Consider the following 22,288-nt stretch of genomic DNA (forward strand, 5'->3'; position numbering starts at 1 on the left):
GTGTGCTCTGCGCCCCGTGCTCTGCTGTCATTCACGCGCTGTCCCCGTCCTCAGATGTGTGGGGCGGACAGGGGCACCGTTTCAGAGGAGCTCCCCGAGTGCAGAGACCCGGGGCGCGCACCACATCCGCCGCCCGTTCAGTCCCTTCCTAGGCCTCCCTTCCGTCCGTGCGGCAGTGGCAGTTCCTGTCCCCGTAGCGTGTTTCTCGGAAGGGAGCGGACACAGCTCGACCTGGAAGGAAGACTCTTAGCCGGTTGCCAGGGAGGAGAGAGCCCCCGCAGGAGCGGCGCCGGAGAGCGGGGGCTCCTCGGGCACAGCGTGGTTGGGGGTGGGGTGGGGTGTATGACAGGGCCTGTGGCTGAACTCGGTCAAGGCTATACCTGTAAGCCTCAGCAACCTGGTCATTTGCCCTTGGGCCCTCAAGGTCTCTGAGCTGCACTCCCGGTCCCATTCGCTCCGGAGGCTTCAGCCCCACTCGTGCCTCAGGGTCCCTCCAGGTCCAGCCACTGACCCGGCTTGCTCCCACTCACACCGCCTGCCTGTCCTTTTGGGCACGTGGTGAAGACCTTGTGTCCTGCTTCCCAGTCAGTCTCCCTAGGCCTCACACCTGCCTTGCGCGTGGGGCTCGCTCTCCTCCCACAGTGCCAGGCCTGTTTCTGAGCCCTTGCCCTCTCTGATTGCCCTGGGCCTGGGCTGGGCCAGTGTGTGCACGGAAGGTCGGGAAGGGCGGGAGGAAGAACTCTTTCTTTTCTACATGTGTTCCCAGAGCCAGGCTCCACGGTTGAAAGGGCAGCCCCGGGGGCAGCTGTCCCAGCCCATGTTGGAGAGGCAGGGGCTGGGCCAGCGCTTGGAGCAGGGGGAGGGGGGTGGCAGGCGGCAGAGGGGCTGAGGAATAGGACTGACCCCCTGCTTCTGCTCTCATTGGCAGCGACATCCTGTACCCCAAGGACTCCTCCAGCCCTCACAGTGGTGTGCCTGCTGAGGTGCTCTGCCGCGGTCGCGACTTTGTTGTAAGTGCCCAGGCTCTCTGGCCTCCGGTCATCCGGGATTGTGGCAGGGGCTCCACGGGAAGGGCAGGTCTCTGTGGCCAGGGCGAGGGCAGGGGGTGGCTCTGGATGGTTCTTTCTCCTTTGATTCGGAATCCTGGAGTCTTGGGCTTCACATGAGCGTTAGAGTTCCTTTGGCCTGGGGATTACAAACCAGAGGCCCTTAGGTGGACTCTGGCTAAGGAACATATTTCTTTTGGCCTGAGCAGGTTTTTTTTTTTTTTTTTTTTTTTTTTTTTAAACATTTAAATTTTTCTTTTTTTTTTTTTTTTATTTTAAAGATTTTTATTTATTTATTTGTCAGAGAGAGAGCGAGCGAGAGTGAGCACAGGCAGACAGAGTGGAAGGCAGAGTCAGAGGGAGAAGCAGGCTCTCCGCGGAGCAAGGAGCCCGATGTGGGACTCGATCCCAGGACGCTGGGATCATGACCTGAGCCGAAGGCAGCTGCTTAACCAACTGAGCCACCCAGGAGTCCCCTGAGCAGGTTTTTTTAACTGTTCACTTGAGGGCACCTGGGTGGCTCAGTGGGTTAAGCATCTGCCTTAGGCTCAGGCCATGACCTGGGATCGAGCCCCACATCAGGCTCCACCTGCTGGGTGGGAGCCTGCTTCTCCCTCTCCCTCTGCCTGCCACTCCCCTTTCTTGTGCTTTTTTTTTTCTCTGTCAAATAAGTAAAATCTTTAAAAAAAAAAAAAAAATTCACTTGAATTAATTGTTTACAACTCAAAATTCTGGTACAAACCAGATTTTTAGTTCATTATGAATAATTGGGCAGTTGAGTACCGCGGGGCCCAAACCCCTGAGTGGCACCGACTTTAGGTGGGCCCGACAGTGCCAGCATCCCCCACGGTCCCGGGCAGGCCTGCTTCTCTTGTATGTGTTTCCCCCCTTACTGCCGTGGGTCTTGGCAACTCCTGAGCCAGCTCATTCCCCACTCCGTTGCCCTGCCCTCATCTGGTAAGTTCTGGCCCAGGCATTCCTCTCAGGGGCTTGGACCCCAGCAGCTGAGATCTGCACTGCCTCCCTTGACCTCAGCTTTGTGCTCCGAGTTTGGGGAAATCAGTCTCCTAAGCTGTCCGCGGTGACTGTGATGTGGGTAGGGCAGCCCCTAAGCTGTCCGAGAGAGTGGCTGTGTTTTCTCTTTGCCTGACTCGATGTCCCAGCTTCTCTGGACAGTTAGAGGCTAGGTGCCCCTGCACTTTTTGTCTCGGCGCCCAGGTGCAGCGGATATCCACTCCTGGGCTCACCCACTGGAGCCCGTGTGCCGGTTGCCACTGCCTGCCAGCCCGTGGCCCTGCGCGCGGACGCCGTCAGAGTCGGGCCTGGGCGGAGGCTGCTCCAGTCTGACTTCTTGTCGGGGACGGTCTTCCCTCATCCCAGGCCCCCAGGACAGCTACAGGGCTCTGGGGGATGGTCTTCGGAGCAATCTGTCTCTGCCTCCTGGAAACAGGCTGCTTTTTCTCTCTCAGATGTGGAAGTTCACGCAGAGCCGGTGGGTGGTGAGGAAGGAGGTGGCAGCAGTGACTAAGGTAAGTGCTCTCGGTCGGAGGCCTGGCCCCGCGGCTGCAGGGAGCGGGGTCCGGCGGCTCCTGGCCTGCAGGCCCCACCTTCGTTGTGTCCCGCAGCTCTGCACGGAGGACGTGAAGGACTTCCTGGAGCACATGGCCGTGGTGAGGATCAACAAAGGCTGGGAGTTCCTACTGCCTTACGACGGGGAGTTCATCAGGAAACATCCAGATGTGGTCCAGCGGCAGCACATGCTGTGGACGGGCATCCAGGCCAAGTAAGGGCTTGCTGGGCAGTCCACAGCAGCCTGGCCGCCCAGGCCAAGTGTGGGCCGGGGAAGGCACTCCGGGGCCCTGCATGCCCCTTCCTCCACTCCGGACGGACGCTGCCCTCGATCCCAGAGCCCCCCAGCAGCGGCCTGGCACAGCCACCCTCCCGATCAGAGCCGGCCTGTCCGTTCTGAGGAGCCGGGAGGGGCACCGCCGCCCGCCCCAGCCCGGAGGCTCCCAGGGGCCGTGGGGCCTGCGTGCTGTCGGGAGGGCCGGCAGGGCTCCGCGCGCCAGCATCTGCAGCCACCAGGATGTCCCTGCCTCGACAGCGGGGCTTGCTATAGCGGGGCAGGTGCCTGGGGTCGCGGTGTAAAGTTAAGAGAGTTTATTTTTCTTTTCAGATTAGAAAAAGTGTATAATCTTGTGAAGGAAAGCTTGCCAAAGAAGTCAGATGGACAATCAGGTGGGCACGGGGCCCCTAAGCCAGCCCTGGCTGCGGGAGGCCTGCTCTGCAGGGGCTTGTCCGGGCGCGGGCCGCAGAGGGGTGTGTGGCTCTTCCCCCTGGGGGTCCTTCGGTGCCGTCCTCCCCGTCCCCACAGACCTCAGCTTGGGGCTTGGCCTCGGGGACAGAGGGCTTCTGTCCTCGGGGGCTGTGCTGGGGTGCAGGCCTTCCTGGGTCAGCAGAAGGCGGCGATGGGACAGGAGGAGCTGGCAGGGAGGGACTCGGCAGTCGCCCGTCCCGGTTCGAACCTCCCCGCGTGGGATTCTGGTTTTCCCGCTGGTTTCTTTCCTCACGGCGGTGGGCGCTCCATCCCTCCGGGCTCAGGCGGGGGCGGAAGGCGGGAGCACAGCACCTGCTTCAGCCCCGTCGGGCTGGGCGAAGGGCCCTTCTCTGCGCTGTCCCGGAGCCCCCACAGCAGCACTGCGTCCCCCCACAGGACCTGCTGCGCTGCTGTCCGGGGACCAGCGGGTCCAAGTGGCCAAAAGCAAGGCCCAGCAGAACCACGCCCTGCTGGAGCGGGAGCTGCAGCGGAGGAAGGAGCAGCTGCGGGCGCCCGCGGGCCTGCCCGGCGTGCGCATCAAGGAGGAGCCCGTGAGTGAGGAGGGCGAGGACGAGGAAGATCGAGAGGCAGAGGAAGCCCAGGAGCCCATGGACACCTCTCTCACCTCTCTCGGTGGCGGCCTCCACAACAGGCTGGCCAACGGGCTGCCGAGCGGGCGGGCGGCCGGCGGGGACAGCTTCAACGGGCACCCGCCGCCGGGCTGCGCCAGCGCCCCGGTGGCCCAGGAACTGAGGGCCTTCGTGGAGGCCACCTTCCAGAGACAGTTCGTGCTCACGCTGAGTGAACTCAAGCGCCTCTTCAACCTGCATTTGGCCAGCCTGCCGCCTGGCCACACGCTGTTCAGCGGCATCTCGGACCGCATGCTGCAGGACACGGTGCTGGCCGCCGGCTGCAAGCAGATACTGGTGCCTGTAAGTAGAGCGCGGCGCGCCTCCGGGTGGGCGGACCCGCCAGGCCGCCCTCTGCCCCTCAGGAGGGCTCCGGGCACGCGGCACCTTTCCCGGCAGGAAGGCAAGTGGGGGACCCTCCGGAGCAGCCTGCGCCCTGCTTGCTTTGGGGGAACCAGTTGTTTGGAGGCTGCCTGGGAACTCGGGAGGAGCATTGGCCTTGGTCTGAATTGGTTCTCATGGGTTGGCTTCGTGTGAGCTTGCGCCCCTTAGGCTCTGCACCCGCCTCTGATGTGGGCACATGTGGGCTTTGGTACCCTGGGCCTTGGGTGAGGGTTCACTGCGGTGTCCGAAGGCGCTAACCCCTTGCTTGGCCTACAGGAGGGCCTTGGTCCATGGGGGTCCATGTCAGCCCTCCCATTTTTCAGGATGAGTTCACTCCTGTCATTTGATCTTTGCAATTTGAAGGTGTAGAAACTGATTTTCAGAGAAGCGAATCTCATTGATTGTGTGAAGGTCGTATACCCAGGAGGTGCCGGAGCTGGAAGCCGAGTGTAGCGGCAGCCGGGCTGAAATCTTTCCTGCTTTAACTGATGCTCAGACCCTTTGACCCGAGCCCATGGCTTGTGCCGCCCGGGCTCCGGCAGGCTGGTGTGCTCTGTGTTTCTGCCGCCGGGCCTGAGGCGGCAGCGTGAGCCAGCCACAGCCCGGGCTTCTCGCCCGCTGTGGGCACCGGCCTTGCAGTGGGAGAAGCGCAGGCGCGGACGGCGTGTCGCAGACCATTTCCTTTAGCCGAGGGTGGAGAGGGCCAGGCTGTGGCTTCAGGATGTGGTGCTGGTCATTCTGTCCCCCAGGCTCTGCTCAGACCTGGCAGCAGGCAGGTCTGCTGTGGGACTGTGGCTGCCGGTTAAGGGAACATGGACGTTTGCAGTTTAAGGTCAGAAGCACCTGTAGCCTCCGGTGATCTGAGGCGAAGGCCATCCTTGTGTGAGACTCACAGACTAGGACGAGAGGCCCTGGACCCCATGCTGCCTAGGCTGTCCCGGGACATCTTGCCCTCGTGGCGGGAGCCTTGTTGGTGCAGTTTCCTAGGGAAGGTACCAGGGTATGGGGGCCCTGTCCTATTTGGAGCCACCCTTGCCCACCCAGCAAATGGGTCTAGTTAGCTCCAGGATCCCTTTGTTGGAGCTTGGCCAGGCAGGGGAAGGGCGCCTGCCCAGGGTTAGCTAAGCCACTTGGGGTCTGGGGTCATATGGGAGAGGGACATGAGGTAGGCTGCTCTTAGGTACCCCTGCCCTGCTCCTTCCTCTTGGTGGGACTGGTGTCCCCAGGAGACCGTGGCCTCTCTCTGCTGCTCACGTTGACCTCCCTCCCCATGATCCTGATGTGGGGACCCTAGAGGATGGTCCCCTCCGAGGAGGAAAAGCCCTCCGATGTGTCCAGCCTCGGGGTGCTGAGGTCCAGGGAGAGTGAGTCGACTCACAGTCCTGCCGCGTGTTAGATGTGTGAGCAGACACGAAGTCAGCGCTGAGCTGGATTCTCCCATGGAGAGGGGGGAGGCTGCAACACCTTGCTCCGCCTCTCTGGTTTCTGATGATCGAATGACGTTGTGCAGTTCGGTCCCTCTGGGGCTTTATGCGGTAGGAGCGACCACTGTTGCTTGTGTCGTGGGGTCAGGGCTGGAAACCACGCTACCACGTGCCTGAGCCAGGCCCCCCTTTCCTTGGTCTGCCTTCGGACCCTGCTGACCCAAGTGGTGTGGTTTGCTTGCGAGTCGGGCAGGGCCTCTCACCTGTACCACCATAGCCCTTGAGGGAAGGGGCTGGAAGGAATCTCTAGGATACTCCTAGGGTGGGTGGGGGCGGGAGTGCTGCTCAGGACACGTCTCAGGGCTTATGTTTAGGGTAGGCCCCCGATACTGGATGCTGGAGGTGAGCTAATGCCAAGCATTGTGAAGCAGAAACCAGATTCCCCTCGTCCATTGAATCTGGGGGTTCCTGCTCCATCCTACTGCAGCCCTAGTGAGTGGCAAGAGCCGGAATTGGAACCCCTGGTCTCACGTGGGCTCGTTCCCTGGACGGGGCCGACGCAGAATGGGAGGGGGAGGGGCAGGGCGGCTGCACCAGCCGGTAAGGACGAACAGCTCACACCTGGGCCTTGGTTAGTTTCCCCCCCAGAGTGCTGCGTCCCCCGACGAGCAAAAGGTGTTCGCCCTCTGGGAGTCTGGAGACATGAGCGACCAGGTAAGGTGACTTCTGGGCTTTCTCCCCCAGAGCAGGGATTGGGGGCAGGAGGCCTCTAGGGAGACCCAGATCACAGAATGTACACTTAAGATTTTCTGGCCCCTGCCCATTTTACACATTTTGGCTCTGTGTCTCTTGTGTGTTGTTAAGACAGGCTGGACCTGCCTGCCCTTTGAGTTGAAACGAGTGGTTCCCGATTGCCAGTCGAATTAGAATCTGCATTAGAATCTTTTTTTTTTTTTTTTTAATTTATTTGACAGACAGAGATCACAAGTAGGCAGAGAGGCAGGCGGCGGATGGGGGGGGGAAGCAGGCTCCCGCTGAGCAGAGAGCTCGATGCGAGGCTCGATCCCAGGACCCTGGGATCATGACCTGAGCCAAAGGCAGAGGCTTTAGCCCACTGAGCCACCCAGGCGTCCCTGGAATCCTCTTTTTAAAAATACATGTAGGCTCTTAGCACTGACGCCAGAGATTTAGTTCAGTTCTGTAGGAGCTAGGTATTTACCTGTTCAGATTTTTCTAAAGATTTTATTTATTTATTTGACAGAGATCATAATTAGGCAGAGGCTTAACCCACTGAGCCACCCAGGCGCCCCTACCTGTTCAGATTTTTAAAGAGATTTTATTTGAGAGAGCACAAGCAGGGGAGTGGTAGACAGAGGGAGAAGCAGACTCCCCACTGAACAGGGAGCCCGATGTGGGACTTGATCCTAGGATGCTGGCAGAAGGCAGGTACTTAACCGACTTAGCCACCCAGGCACCCCAACATGTCTACAGATCTTTCCTGAGGATTCGGCCATCCAGCTGGGCTCATGAACCAGTGACCGTCCATGTTTGTCAGGTGGCCTCTGGCAGTAAGAATCAGAAGGATTTATTAGAGCTCAGGTGCTGGTTTATAAGGTAGAAAGTGGTCCATTTTGCCTCCTGTCACCCCAGCAGTTAGGGTCCCGAGGGTCCAGTGAGCACAGTAGGAGTCAAACCAGCAGCAGTGTCTATTTGGTTATACTCATGGACCCTGAGGTCCAGAAATTGTCCTTAAATCATGAACTTGCCTCAAGTTTACGGATGAAGATTAAACTGCTCAAACACACGTCTGCCCTTTTCCAGGTTCTATCCTTAAGGTGTGGGGAGCAAGCGGGGAGCATCCCCCTATGGCCTCAGCAGGGGCCCTCACACTAGGGCAGTGCAGGGGCTCTTTCTGAGCCAGCCTCTGTGCTCTTTGCCAGGAGAGGCCTCGGAGTTTTCTAGTTCTCGCAGAGTCAGAAATTCAAAGAATTTGACCATTTTTTCTCCTAATCAGATTCAAAGAAAGGCTTATTTTTTAAAATACACGCGACAGAGCTTTCCTGCCCGGTCTTCACACAGCTGACTTAGTTGGGGTCTCTCCCTGCTTAGTTATCAGGAAACACCAAGTCCAAACTGCTTGCCCTCTGCGGGCACTTCCCTGGCTTTTCTTCCTCGTCCTGGGGGTCACGGGATGACCGGTGGGTCAGGTGTGTTCATCTTTAAACAGAAGTCCTGGGCATACACGGACTGCGGTGTGCGGTTAGGGCCATAGCTTTGCCTTTCTTGTTTGGAGAGGATTCTCTTTTAGGTGACTGTTTTCCGCACTAACTTATTTTTGCTACTAAAGCACCGACAGGTTTTGCTTGAAATCTTTTCCAAAAATTACCGGGTCCGCCGGAACATGATCCAATCTCGGCTGACCCAGGAGTGCGGAGAGGACCTGAGCAAGCAGGAGGTGGATAAAGTGCTAAAGGTATCCGTGCTCCGCGCCGTCAGCCCCTGGCTGGGGCGCCCAGGGCTGGCTCCTCCCGGCCTCGGGTGCTTCGTACATCCGGCCTCTGCCCCAGCCAGGGGGTCTCTGCTCCTGCTGCTGGAGGGTGCGGGCAAAGCAGTGAGCTGAGGGCGGTGTGGACGCCACCTTCGCAAAGATAACGGGGCCTGTGAGTCCTGACTCGTCTCCCCGTTAGAACCGGGAGCAGCCGGCACGCGCACCGCCCTGCAGACCCCCGCCTGGAGAGCTGCTCCCCGTTTCGTCCCGTCGTGCTGACCTCAGCCGTCCGGGCCGTAAGCTAGAGCGACTGCTGAGGCACCTTCGTTCTGGGTCTGCTTAGGGACCGTTTTTTGTTTTTAAGCTTGTGCTTGCCAAGCACGTTTATCTATGGTTCCCTACTTTCTGGGCCCCCTGAGAGGAGGCGGCCCTGAGGCCCAAATGCTGCTCGCGCAGCGCTGTGAGGAGGCAGCTCTGGACTTCCCGTTTGTGTTCTATCCGTGCGTCGTGGACGGACCTGTGGGTTCTGTATGGGACAGAGTCGCCACCTTTCCTGCTCAGGTCCGCCCTTAACACCCCTCTCTGTCTCTCTTCCCAGGACTGCTGTGTGAGCTGTGGCGGCATGTGGTACCTTAAAGGGACAGTACAGTCTTGACAATAGTCCCAAACCGCTGACCCGGTGAACCCCAGCCCAGGGCAGGCCGGCAGAGCCAGCAGAGGCGGCAGCGGTCTCCCGGCTTCGGAAGACACGGAGCAAGAGGACACGACCCTGTCACGGCCGGAGCCTTGTGCTGTCTGGCGGACAGCGGGGGGCATCCGCGGCCGGGGGCAGGGGCACTGAACTGAGATCGCTCCTAGGAGAGAGGGCAGCCGGGACCTTCATTACAGTATAGTTTGAAATTCCTGATGTATTTTGGTTATTATTTGGTTTCATTCTCATAATAAAGAGAGTGTATCCTGACTACAGGCAGGCTGATGAAAATCATGGTTTAATATTTTACTTTTCAGATTTAATGCCAACAAGGGACTAAGTCACATTTGTTTACAGGATGAAGAAAACCTTAAGGTTTTAAGTAATTAAAATGCCTAGAAGCCAATATTTAGTCTTCGATTACCTATCTGCTAAGACTTCTGCCCATTTCATTAAACCAAATCGAATTGTTGCACTGCTGGGTGTCTGTGGCCAACTTCCCTTTTAAGACAACTTTATGTAGCAGTCAGTCTCAGCTGCTTACATGAACCCTAGCAAAAAATCAGAATGAAGTCCATCTATTAATGTTTGCGTAAGGAAGCAAACCAAACCAGGTAAGTATGGAACAATGTATAAGTGAGGTTATCACCCTTTGATGTAAAAAATTTGTATTTTGTGTATTTTTAAAATAAATACTAACACTAACCTGGCATCATGGTGCTACTGTCTTCTAAGGGTGACAGGAAGGCAGTGTTGCTTGAGCTCTCAGAGCCTTGCACGGTCTCAGGGAAGGGAGCCGACGGACAGAGGGAGAACTTCGCGCTGCCCAGCAGGATGGCGCAATCATCTACGATAGTAAAAACAAACGGGTAAAAATACCTGTAGCCTAACGTAATAGTTAAAACAGCAATATAGAATAAAAATGTTAGTACAAAAAATGTAAACTACTCCATTTTCAAGATCTGGTACCTTATACTTACGATGCTTGCAGTTTGGACCAGCCATGGTTTAAGTGTTCATTTGGGACATGTATCTAATGGTGACCTTAGCAGATCATGCAGCCCTAGAGGATTGGGGGCAGTGGTGGGGGGGAGCGGAGGAAGCTGGGGTGGGCAAGATACGAAATTCTGCTACCTATATGTTAGGGCACTGCTTTGGGCACTAGAGCCACTATCTGACGTTTAGGTGATGGTCTGTGTATGCCCCTGTAGTTTAACAGGATGGTGGTACATTATGTTCTTGGTACTAATTGTTAACAAACATAAGCCTGGAAAGCATAAAAAACTTTGCAAAGTTGACAGAGTATGTCCCGCTCTTGGACTTCTAATGGTGTACAACAGAGATGGAAAGTAACCAAGCGATGGGGCTCGTGGGGAGTCCTAGCCTGAAACACGCTGGTAAGGATGGAGGAGTTAAACACTGAATTCAAGGGGCGCCTGGGTGGCTCAGTGGGTTAAAGCCTCTGCCTTCAGCTCAGGTCATGATCCCAGGGGATCGAGCCCCGCATCGGGCTCTCTGCTCGGCAGGGAGCCTGCTTCCCCCTCTCCCTCTGCCTGCCTCTCTGCCTACTTGTGATCTCTGTCAAATAAATAAAATCTTAAAAAGAAAAAAAAATCCTATCTTTCTTTAAAATAAACACAATTTAAATAGGAAAGTGAATAAACATGAGGAATATAGGAACTATTTTAAAGGTGTAAAAATCAATGTTGTAAGTTACACCAACCCATGAAAGAAAATGGCATAAGCCTTAAAACTGGTTGGAAAGAAAATTACAACAGACCACTTATTAGAGGAAAAGATCCAGGTATTTTCATGGTTGAACTATGATCACATCTTTGTGACAGACCCAAGGGTTTGTCAGCATATGAGGAGCCTCCAAATACTCCTGAAGTAGTGATTTAAAACCTAAGTAGTAAATTGCAGTAGCGTGTTAAAAAAAATAAGCAACTTTGTCTTGCAAAGTGTGAGGATCCTGGGAAGGCTTACCGTCACAGAAACGCGAGGGTCATATGAGGACATGCACAATAAAGCTCATGCCGTGAAGAGAAAAAAATAATCGTCTCAGGGACTGATATCTACAGCTCATTCCAGATATAAGTTCTTAAAATAGGAGTAGATGGATTCTCATTAACCTCATTAAAAAGTTAACCCGCTGCATCAAACAACCCACATAGTCCTTAGGATGGAGATCCAGGGTCACTCACCATAGTTAAGATCCTGGGTATACAACTTAGATTAGATGAAGGACTACATTAAAATAAAAAATTTAGACAAATGAGTTTTATCTAACAAAAAAGACAGGAGTTAAAACGTCTTTTCAGGGTGCCTGGCTGGTTTGGTAGAGCATGTGATTCAATCTTGGGGTTATTAATTCAAGCCCCATTTTGGGTGTGGAGGTTAAAAAATTTTTTTAGATATGTCAACAGAATCAAAAAAGCTACTCTGAAAAACATTCAACAAAATAACGAATCAATAGCTTTCCTATATGCAACTACAGTAAGAAAATAAACAGAAGTAGGGCGGCCTGGCTGGCTCAGTTGGAAGAACATTCCTGGGGTCATGAGTTCAAGCCCCATAGTGGGTACAGAGATTACATAAAAATAAAACAGTATAGGGGCACCTGGGTGGCTCCGTTGGTTAGGCGTCTATCTTCTATTCGGGTCATGACCTAGAGTCCTGGGGTGAGTCCAAGTTGGGCTCCTTGCTCAGTGCAGAGTGCCTCTCCCTCTCCCCCTGCCTTTCCCGCTGCTTATGTGTGTGCACTCTCAAATAATAATGAAACCCATCCATACACAGATACATACCTATGTTTTAACAGAAAAGATAATATTCAGGAGGTGTGTGAACCTTCTAAAATCTGTAGCACCTAACTGATAAAAATTTGGGAAACAGACACAAAGACCCCTGGAACAACCAGAAAGCATACACCCTTGGTTTTGGATTGAAGTCTCTGTGTTATAGTCTGTACTTAATTTAACCAGTTTTTAAACTTGATCCCAATAACCATTTCCCGGCAAGAACCAGGTAAGCTAACTTTAAAGGTCATATTGGGAAAAATGGGAAAAGGGAAATACTGAAGGAGCAGTGAGGCAATATTCTCTCAACCAGAAAATATCAAGCTATAAAAGCGATTAAAAATTGCCATAGAGGGCATGAAAGCTAATCCTAGAACAGAAACCAGTTCAAATTCAAATTCACGTAGATCTTTAGTACTGATTCAGGTGATTTAAACTGATGGGGAGTAGGTGAAGTTTAGGAAGATTCTGGAAAGACACTAGTGTGAGAAGCACCAGCCATCTCTCCTGACCGAGTCACCGACTGCACAGGCAGAATTTGTCTGATGCAATGATTTTAGAACAGAGTCTAAATAAAGACTTGTAACTTCCAGGGAGAACCAGGATTGTCCGTTGCTGACAGTTTGGGTCAACTTTGGCTCCTAGTACAGTAGCAACCACCCTGCCACTAGTCATACTCACAGAGCAGCTTGCAACAGCTCACAGGAACCTGCGTGGGCAGAAAGCCCTTTCAAGGGTCAGCAGTCTGCCCTGATGGCTGCTTCCGGCCAGACAGAGGTGCAGAGCTGGTCGCCGCTGTCCCTCCGCCCCCGTTGTTGCAAGTCTCTCCAGTGGAGGCTGAAGTGACCGCCGGGGTCGAAAGGACTGGCGTGCTCCCTGCCCCGCCCTCTTCATTTTTCACTTTTTCCCCTTTGGGGAGACATTAAAAACTAGGATATTTTAAAATGATCACATACACAGAGAAAACTAGAAAGTGACTATGCATGCCCAGGGAAAGGCTCAGAAAAGGCCTGAGAAGACCCTAAGTTTACACCTCAGGCTGATCCTCGGCACAGACCTGGCCTACAACAATCTAAAGAAACAAAACAATAACCAAGAAAACCAGCAGAACCTGGGAGAGGGTGAGAATCTGAATCTTGGAGTTACCACATTATCAGATTCAAATGTCTGGTGTTCGAAAAATCACGAGGCATGCAAAACCAGGAAAATAGGGGGCACTCAGAGGAAAAAATAAATCGACAGAAACTGTCCCTGAAAGACCTAATGGCAGATATAGTAGACAAAGACTTTAAGACAAATGTGTTTTAAAGACCTCAAAAGAACAAGAGGATGTAGACAGTCAAGAAAATGTGTGAACGAAATGGAAATGATAGAACTAAAGAGGAAAAAGAATTCTGGGGCTGAAAAACAATGGAAATGAAAAATTCACTACAGGGATTCAAAGGCAGATTTGAGCAGGTAGAAGAATCAGCAAACTTCTGTGATGGAAATTATCGCATCTGAGAAATAAAAACAACTGTGAAGGAAAGTGAGCAGAACCTAAGGGACCTGTGTGATGCCACCAAAAAGACCATATATATATTGTGGGAGTCCCAGAAGGATAAAGGAGCAGAGAATGTATGAAGAAATAATGGCTGAGAACTTCAACAACTTGATGAAAATGCATGAAGATAAACATTCAAGCAGCTCTGTAAACTCCAAGTAACAAACTCAGACCCACTGAGACATATTGTAATCAAACTTGGCAAAAGCCAGAGAGAATTCTGAAAAGCCACAGAAAAGCAAATCCTCACACACATGGGATCCTCAATAAGATAATCAAAAGATGCCTTGTTAGAAACTTTGGGGCCCAGAACACAGTGGGTCAATAGAGACAAAGTGCTTCACAAGCAGTAAAACAAAAACTGTCAACCAAGAACCCTATGTCTGGTAAAACTGTCCCTCCAAAGTGAGGGAGAAGTTAAGACATTCCCAGGTACCCAAAGTTGAGGGAGTTCATGACCACTAGATGTATCCTGCAAGGTGAAACGAAAGGGCACTAGACAGTAACCTGACACCCTAATGAGAAAGATTTCAATAAAGGTGAATAAATGTCTAGACAGTTCTAAAAGCCAATCTAACACTGGTTTGTAATAGTACTTTTTGTTTTCTACATGACTTAAGAGACTAATGCAGGGACGCCTGCATGGCTCAGTGGGTTAAAGCCTCTGCCTTCGGCTCAGGTCATGGTCCCGGGGTCCTGAGATCGAGCCCCACGTAGCGCTCTCTGCTCAGCGGGGAGCCTGCTTCCTCCTCTCCCTCTCTCTCTCTGCCTGACTCTCTGCCTACTTGTGATCTCTCTGTCAAATAAATAAAATCTTTAAATAAATAAAAAAAAAAAGACTAATGCATTTGGGGCATCTGGCTGGCTCCGTCGATAGAGCATGTGACTCTTGACTTTGGGGTTGTGAGTTCAGACCCCACACTGGGCATAGAGCTTACTTTAAAAAAGAAAAGAAACTGGGATGCCTGGGTGGCTCAGTTGGTTGGACGACTGCCTTCAGCTCAGGTCATGATCCTGGAGTCCTGGGATCGAGTCCCGCATCGGGCTCCCAGCTCCACGGGGAGTCTGCTTCTCCCTCTGACCTTCTCCTCGCTCATGCTCTCTCTGTCTCTCTCTCAAGTAAATAAATAAAATCTTTAAAAAAAAAAAAAAAAAGAAAAAAGAAACATTTAAAGAAAAAAAAATCAGTGTAAAAGTAGTATTACTGCAACCTTGTTTTTTTAAAGATTTTTTTTGAAAGATTTTATTTGACAGAGGAAGACAGTGAGAAAGGGAGCACAAGCAGGGGGAGTGGGAGAGGGAGAAGCAGGCTTCCTGCTGAGCAGGGAGCCTGATGTGGGGCTCGATCCAAGAACCGTGGGATCATGACCTGAGCAGACGCTTAACAACTGAACCACCCAGGCGTCCCTGTTTTCTTAAAGATTTATTCATTTTAGAGAGAAAGCAAGTGAGCGAGAGCACGGGTGAGGGGGGGCAGAAGGAGAGGGTGAGGGACAGAGAGAATCTCCAGAGACTCTGCTGAGTGCAGAGCCCAGTGTTGGGCCCAATTCTCATGACCCTGAGATCACTACCTGACCCCAAACCAAGAGTCGGATGCTCAAGCGACTGAGCCACCCAGGTGCCCCCTGTAACTTTGATTTGTAAATCCAAATCTGGTCCTCTACGGAATTTTGAGACCGACACGCTGCCTACTGCGCTAAGGAGGCACCTTCTGGTCTTCTATGTAATTTAAAAGACTAGTATGTTAAAAAATATATTAATTTATGTTTTGGGGTATACAGCACCTATAAGGGATGGGGTTGGAGGTGTAAAGAAACAGAGTTTTTTTTATTTTGTTTTTTATTATGGAAGAAAAGCTGGTATAAATTCAAATTCTGTTTTAACTTTAGGTTGTTAAATGTATTCCCCATACCAATCAGGAATAAAGTAGCTGTAGAATATACACGAAAGGAAATAGGAATTTTTTTTTTTTTTTTTTTGACAGCCAGAGATCACAAGTAGGCAGAGAGGCACGCAGAGAGAGAGAGGAAGAGAAGCAGGCTTCCCGCTGAGCAGAGAGCCTGATGCGGGGCTCAATCCCACCCAGGGGCCCAGGAAATAAGGAATTTAAACATCTCATTACAAAAAAAAAAAAAAAAAAAAAAAAAAGAAAAAATCATCAGGGGCGCCTGGGTGGCTCAGTGGGTTAAGCCGCTGCCTTCGGCTCAGGTCATGATCTCAGGGTCCTGGGATCGAGTCCCACATCGGGCTCTCTGCTTAGCGGGGAGCCTGCTTCCTCCTCTCTCTCTCTCTCTGCCTGCCTCTCTGCCTACTTGTGATCTCTCTCTGTCAAATAAATAAAATCTTTAAAAAAAAAAAAAAGAAAAAATCATCAGCTAAACCCAAAAGACTATAGGAGTGCAGGAAATGAAGGACAAAAATGTGAGGCATATAGAAAACAAATAGCACAATGAGAGAATTTCCTCATCAAAATTACTTTAAATGTAAATGGTTAAACCTCTCCAATCAGAAGACAGATATGGGCAGAAGAGATAAAAACACATCATTCAACATGTATGGACCTAGAGGGCATTATGCTAAATGAAATAAGCTAAAGAAAGAAATACCATTATTTCACTCATATATAGAGTTTAAGAAACAAATGAATAAAGAAACAAATCAGTCTAAAATACAGCAAACAAATTGGTGATTGCAAGAGGGGAAGGAAGTGGGAATGGGTGAAAAAGATGAAAAGAATTAAGAGTTCACTTACCTTGAGCACTAAGTAATGTACAGAACTGCTCAATCATTATATTGTACATCTAATACTAGTAACACTATGCTATGCTTCAATTTACACACACACACACACACATACACACGGTCCAACTAGATGCTGTCTTCAAGAGACTCACCTGAGATCCAATGACACAGGGCACCTGGGTGGCTCAGTGGTTTTAAGCGTCTTTCAGCTCAGGTCATGATTGCAGGGTATTGGGATCGAGCCCCACATCGGGCTCTCCGCTCATCTCTCTTTCTCTGCTACTCCCCCTGCTTGTGCTCTCAAATAAGCAAATAAACAAATACATCTATATCTATTTATATCTATAGGAAGAGAGAGAGAGATCCAACAACACAAACAGGTTGAAATTGAAATGATGGAAAAAAGATATTCTAGGGAAATTAGGAGACTTTAATACCCCGTTCACAATAATGGAGAGAAAAACTGGACAGAATATAACTAAGGAAACAGAGGATTTAACGCAATAAGGCAACATATAAGGCACACTCTACACAACAGAATACACATTCTTCTCAAGTGCACATAGGACATTTTTAAGGAGAAACCATAATCCACAAATTAAGTTTCAACAGATATTAAAAGATATAATACAAACTACCTTCCTTGATCACAAGATGAATTTAAAAATCAGTAACAAAAAGTTGGAAAAGTTATCAAATTACGAAATACTTTTATTTAATATTTTTATTTATTTATTTGAGAGAGGGAGAGGTAGAAGCAGACTCCCCACTCAGCAGGGAGCCTGATGTGGGGCTTGATCCCAGGCCCCAAGATCGTGACCTGAGCTGAAGGCCGACGCTTAACCCACTGAGCCACCCAGGCGCCCCAAGAACAACATACTTTTAAACTACCAATAGATCAGAGAAATCAAAAGGAAATTAGAAAATAATTAAGAGATGAATAAACATGAAAATACAACATCCCATAACTTACAGAACACAGCAAAAGTAGTGTTAAAGGGGAAATTTTGTGTTATAAATGTTTACCTTAAAAAATAAGAAAGAGGGATGCCTGGGTGGCTCAGTTGGTTGGACGACTGCCTTTGGCTCAGGTCATGATCCCGGAGTCCCAGGATCGAATCCCACATCGGGCTCCTAGCTCCATGGGGAGTCTGCTTCTCTCTCTGACCTTCTCCTCGCTCATGCTCTCTCTGTCTCTAATAAATAAAATCTTTGGAAAAAAAAAATAAGAAAGAACGGGGCGCCTGGGTGGCTCAGTGGTTTGGGCTGCTGCCTTCGGCTCGGGTCATGATCTCAGGGTCCTGGGATCGAGCCCCGCATCGGGCTCTCTGCTCCGCAGGAAGCCTGCTTCCCTCTCTCTCTCTCTCTCTCTCTCTCTGCCTGCCTCTCTGCCTACTTGTGATCTCTGTCTGTCAAATAAATAAATAAAATCTTAAAAAAAAAAAATAAGAAAGAAGGGCACCTGGCTGGCGCAGTTGGGGGAATGTGTGACTCTTGATCTTGGGGTTGTGGGTTTGAGCCCCATGTTGGGTATAGTGATTACTCTAAGAAAATCTTAAAAAAAAAAAAAAGATATTAAATCTACAACTAAATTTACACTAAAGAAGTTAAAAAAAAGTATTAAACCCAAAGTGAGGGGAATAACAATGATTATGATAGAGATCAATGAATTACAGAATATAAAAACAATAGGGACGCTGGGGTGGCTCAGTTGTTTAAGTGTCTACCATTGGCTCAGGTCACAATCCCAGGGTCCTGGGACTGAGCCCTACATCAGGGTCTCTGCTCAGCAGGGAGCCTGCTTCTCCCTCTCCCACTGCCTTGCTGCTCTGTCTGCCTGTGTGCTATCTCACACATGCTCTATCAAATAAATTTTCTAAAAAAATCTTTAAAAAGGTTTTTTCTGTTGAAAAAAATCAATGAAACCAAAAGTGGTTCTTCGAAAAGATTAAACACAATTGAGAAACCTTTAGCTACATAGACTAAAAAGACTCAAATTACTAAAATCAGCAATGAAAGTGGAGATTTTATTTTATTTTATTTATTTATTTATTTATTTTTTTTTAAAGATTTTATTTATTTATTTGTCAGAGATAGAGCGCGAGCGAAAGCGAGCACAGGCAGACAGAGTGGAAGGCAGAGTCAGAGGGAGAAGCAGGCTCCCCATGGAGCAAGGAGCCCGATGTGGGACTCGATCCCAGGACGCTGGGATCATGACCTGAGCCGAAGGCAGCTGCTTAACCAACTGAGCCACCCAGGCGTCCCGAAAGTGGAGATTTTATAGAAATAAAAAGGACTGTAAGAGAGTATAGTAGGCACTAATATACAGAATTGTCAAATTAATATGTTGTACACCTGAAACTAACACATTTTATATCAATTACACTTCAATTAAAAAAAAAAAAAAAAACACAACTGTAGGGGCGCCTGGGTGGCTCAGTGGGTTAAAGCCCCTGCCTTCAGCTCAGGTCATGATCCCAGGGTCCTCGGATAGAGCCCCTCTCTCCTCCACAGGGAGCCTGCTTCCTCCTCTCCCTCTGCCTGCCTCTCTGCCTACTTGTGATCTCTGTCTGTCAAATAAATAAAATCTCTAAAAGCAAAGCAAAACAAAACAAAACAAAACAAAAAAAACCCCAACTGTATTGGGTCACCTGGCTGGCTGAGTCAGTAGAACATTCAACTCTCTGTCTCAGAGTTGTGAGTCTGAACCCTTCACTGGGTGTAGAGATTAATTTAAAAAAATAAAAAATTTCTCAAAAATTAAAAAAAATAAAAAACCACTATAGACACTGCTACGAGAGCATGTGTGAGAGAGTGAACTATGAATAACTGTATGCCAAAAAGTTAGATAACCTATGAGAAGGGACAAATTCCTAGAAACAAAAAACCTACCAAGACTAAATCACAAAGACAAAATCTGAATAGACCTGTAAGTAATAATGAGCTGATCAGTATTGAAGAAAAAAAATAATAAAAGCTCCCTAGACCAAATGGCTTCGCTGTGGATTTGAGCAAACATTTAAATAACTAACACCAATCCTTCTCAACCTTTAATAAAAACAAAAACAGAAACAAAAACACTGAGGGAGGAACACTTCCTAATTCAGTCTAGGAAGCCAGCATTACTCTGATATTAAAGCCAAAGACACTACAAGGAAAATACTTATGAACAATATCCCTTATGAACACTGATGCAAAAAATCCTCAACAAAATACCAGTAAATAGAATTCAGCAGCACATTAAAAGGATTACACACCACGACAATGTGGAGTTTATTCCTGGAATGCACGGATGGTACAACATATAAAAATTGATCAACAAGGATACCTGTGTGGGTCAGTTGGTTGGGTGTCTGCCTTTAGGGTCATGATCCCAGGGTCCTGGGACTGAGTCCCACGTTGAACTCCTTGCTCAGTAGGAAGCCTGCTTCTTCCTCTGCCTGCTCTGCCTGCCACTCCCCCTGCTTGTGCTCTTTCTGGCAAATAAGTAAAATAAAAAACAAATAAAAACAGAAAATCGATCAATACAATATGCCACGTCAACAGAATGAAGGAAAAACCCCTACATCATCATCTCAAATAATGCAGAGAAAGCCTATAGCAAAATACTACACTTCTCATGGTTGAAGAAAAAAACAAGTCAATGAATTAGGAAGATAACTACTTCAACACAATAAAAGCCGCATATGAAAAATCAACAGTGAATATCATACTCAATATTGAAAAAATGAAAGAATCTACTCACAGTTCAGGAACAAGGCAAAGATACCTGCTTTAATGATTTTTGATTTAACAGTGCTGAAAGTTCTAGCCAAAGCAATTAGGCAAGAAAAACAAATAGAAGTCAGATTGGGAAAGAAGAAGTAAAATTTTCTACTTGCAGATGATATGATCTTTTATGTAGAAAACTTTAAAGACTCCACAAAAGAAAACCTGTGAGCATAAATGAATTCAGCAGTGTAGCTGCATAGAAAGTCAACACACAAAAAAGAATTGCATTTCTATACATTAGCAATGAACAATCCAAAAGGTAATTAAAAAAAAATCTCCATTTAAAACATGGCATCAGAAGAAATACTAAGTTTTTAAAAGTTTATTAAGTAGGCTCTACACCCGACATGGGGCCTGAACTCACAACCCCAAGATCAAGAGTCACACCCCTCCAAATGAGCCATCCAAGCATCCTGAAATACCTTGTTATTAATTCAATCAAAGAGGTGAAAGATTCAAACAACAAAAATAAAACACTGCTTAAAGAAATTAAGACATAAATAAGTAGAAACACATCTCATTCTCAAGGACTGGAGCAGTTAATATTGCTAAAATATCAATATTATTCAGTGATCTACAGATGTGACACAATCTCTATCCAAATCACAATGACAGTTCTTGCAGAAACGATCTTAAAATTCATATGGAATCTCAAGGGACACTGAATAGCCAAAACAATCTTGGAAAAAAAAAAAAGTATAAAACTGGAGGACTCACACTTCCTGATTTCAATACTTAAACTACAAAGCTACCATAATCAAAACAGTGCGGTACTGGCATAATGAGAGATACATGGAGCAATGGAATACAGAGAGTCTAAAAACAAACTCTCACTCATATGATCAAATGATTTTTGACAAGGTTCCAAGACCATTAATGGGGGAAGGACAATCTATTCAGCAAACGGTGCTGGGAAAACTGGATATCCACAGGCTAAAGAATGAAGCTGGACCCTTCAGTTAACACCATATTGCAAAAGCTTCATAACATTGGATTTGGCAATGATCTCTTGGTATGACATCAAAAGTACAGGTAACAAAAGAAAAAACAAATTAGACTTCATGAAAATTTAAAAACATTATGTATCAATCAACAGAGTAAAAAGGTGGGGTTCCTGGGGGCTCAGTCGGTTAGCTGTCTGCCTTTGGCTTGGGTCATGGTCCCAGGGTCCTGGGATCAACCCCTGCATTGGACTCCCTGCTCAGTGGGGAGCCTTTTCCCTCTCCCACTCCCCCTGCTTGTGCTTGCTCTCTCTCCTTTCCTCTGTGACAAATAAGTAAAATCTTAAAAAAAAAGACAACAGTAAAAAGGCAATCCTCAGAATGGGGGAAAAATTTGCAAATCATATTATCTGATAATGGATTAATATCTAGAATGAATATATATATTCATTGATACATATATACACATTGATATATATATCAAGATATCTACATCTATATATCTATATATATATCTATAGATATCTACATATCTATATATATCTATATCTATCTATATATATATATATATCAAGAGAAAAAAACAAATTCAAACATGGGCAAAGTATTTGAACCAGTATTTATCCAAAGAAGATACACAAATGGCCAAGCACATCAAAAGTTGTATCATTAATCAGAGAAGTACAAATCACAACTGTAAGACACCACCATTAGGGTGGCTTCTATCAACAAACCAGAAAGCACATTTTGCAAGGTTGCGGAGAAATCGGAAACTCTGTGCCCTGTAATAGGAATGCAAAATGGTAACAGCCACTGTGGAAAATAGTATGATGAAGTTTCCTCAAAACATTAAAAACAGAGGGACGCCGGGGTGGCTCAGCTGCTTAAAACATCTGCCTTCAGCTCAGGTTAGGATCCCAGGGTCCTTGGATGGAGTCCCGCGTCGGGCTCCCTGCTCATTGGGGCGTCTGCTTCTCCCTCTGCCTACCACTCTCCCTGCTTGCACGTGCACTCTCTCCAATCAATAAAATCTTAAAAAAAAAAAAAAACCCATTAAAAACAGAACTACAATATGATCCAGCAATTCCACTTCTGAGTATGTATCCAAAAGAATGGAAAGCAGGGTCTCAAAGACGTATTTGTGCCTACATGTTCATAGCAGCATTAGTCCCAACAGCTAAAACAGGTAAACAACCCAAGTGTCCACTGTTGGGTGGATTTAAAAAAAAATGTGGCCCATACACAGAGAATAGTATTCAGCCCTAAAAAATAATTCAGTATGCTACAACATGGATGAAACTTGAGGTCACTATGCTCAGTGAAGTAAGCCTACCACAAAAAGACAAATTCCATGATGCCACTTCTGTGAAGTACTTAGACAAAGTCACAAAGACAGAGAAGTAAAATGGTAGTAGCCGCAGATGGGGGGAGGGGAGAATGGGGGCCTAGTTTCATGTTTAAAAATGAAGAGAATTGGGGCACCTGGGTGGCTCAGTCAGTAAGTGTGTCTGCCTTCG

General features: G+C 48.5%; 1 protein-coding gene across 7 annotated transcripts in view; it reads left to right on the forward strand.

Annotated features, from left to right (window-relative positions):
* POLR3E (RNA polymerase III subunit E) overlaps positions 1-9,254 on the forward strand; it is a 38,184-nt gene extending 28,930 nt beyond the window's left edge. For all 7 annotated transcript variants that reach the window (XM_059154293.1, XM_059154291.1, XM_059154294.1 and 4 more), the window contains 8 exons: positions 929-1,010; positions 2,516-2,575; positions 2,672-2,829; positions 3,223-3,284; positions 3,760-4,295; positions 6,437-6,514; positions 8,148-8,273; positions 8,887-9,254. In XM_059154293.1, coding sequence (XP_059010276.1) covers positions 929-1,010; positions 2,516-2,575; positions 2,672-2,829; positions 3,223-3,284; positions 3,760-4,295; positions 6,437-6,514; positions 8,148-8,273; positions 8,887-8,943 — 1,159 coding nt within the window. In that variant the 3' untranslated portion in view covers positions 8,944-9,254. The remainder of the gene's footprint in view (positions 1-928; positions 1,011-2,515; positions 2,576-2,671; positions 2,830-3,222; positions 3,285-3,759; positions 4,296-6,436; positions 6,515-8,147; positions 8,274-8,886) is intronic.
* The last annotated feature ends 13,034 nt before the right edge of the window (positions 9,255-22,288 follow it).

The sequence above is a fragment of the Mustela lutreola genome, chromosome 17 (genome assembly GCF_030435805.1).
Source record: "Mustela lutreola isolate mMusLut2 chromosome 17, mMusLut2.pri, whole genome shotgun sequence".
Classification (NCBI taxonomy): Eukaryota; Metazoa; Chordata; class Mammalia; order Carnivora; family Mustelidae; genus Mustela; species Mustela lutreola.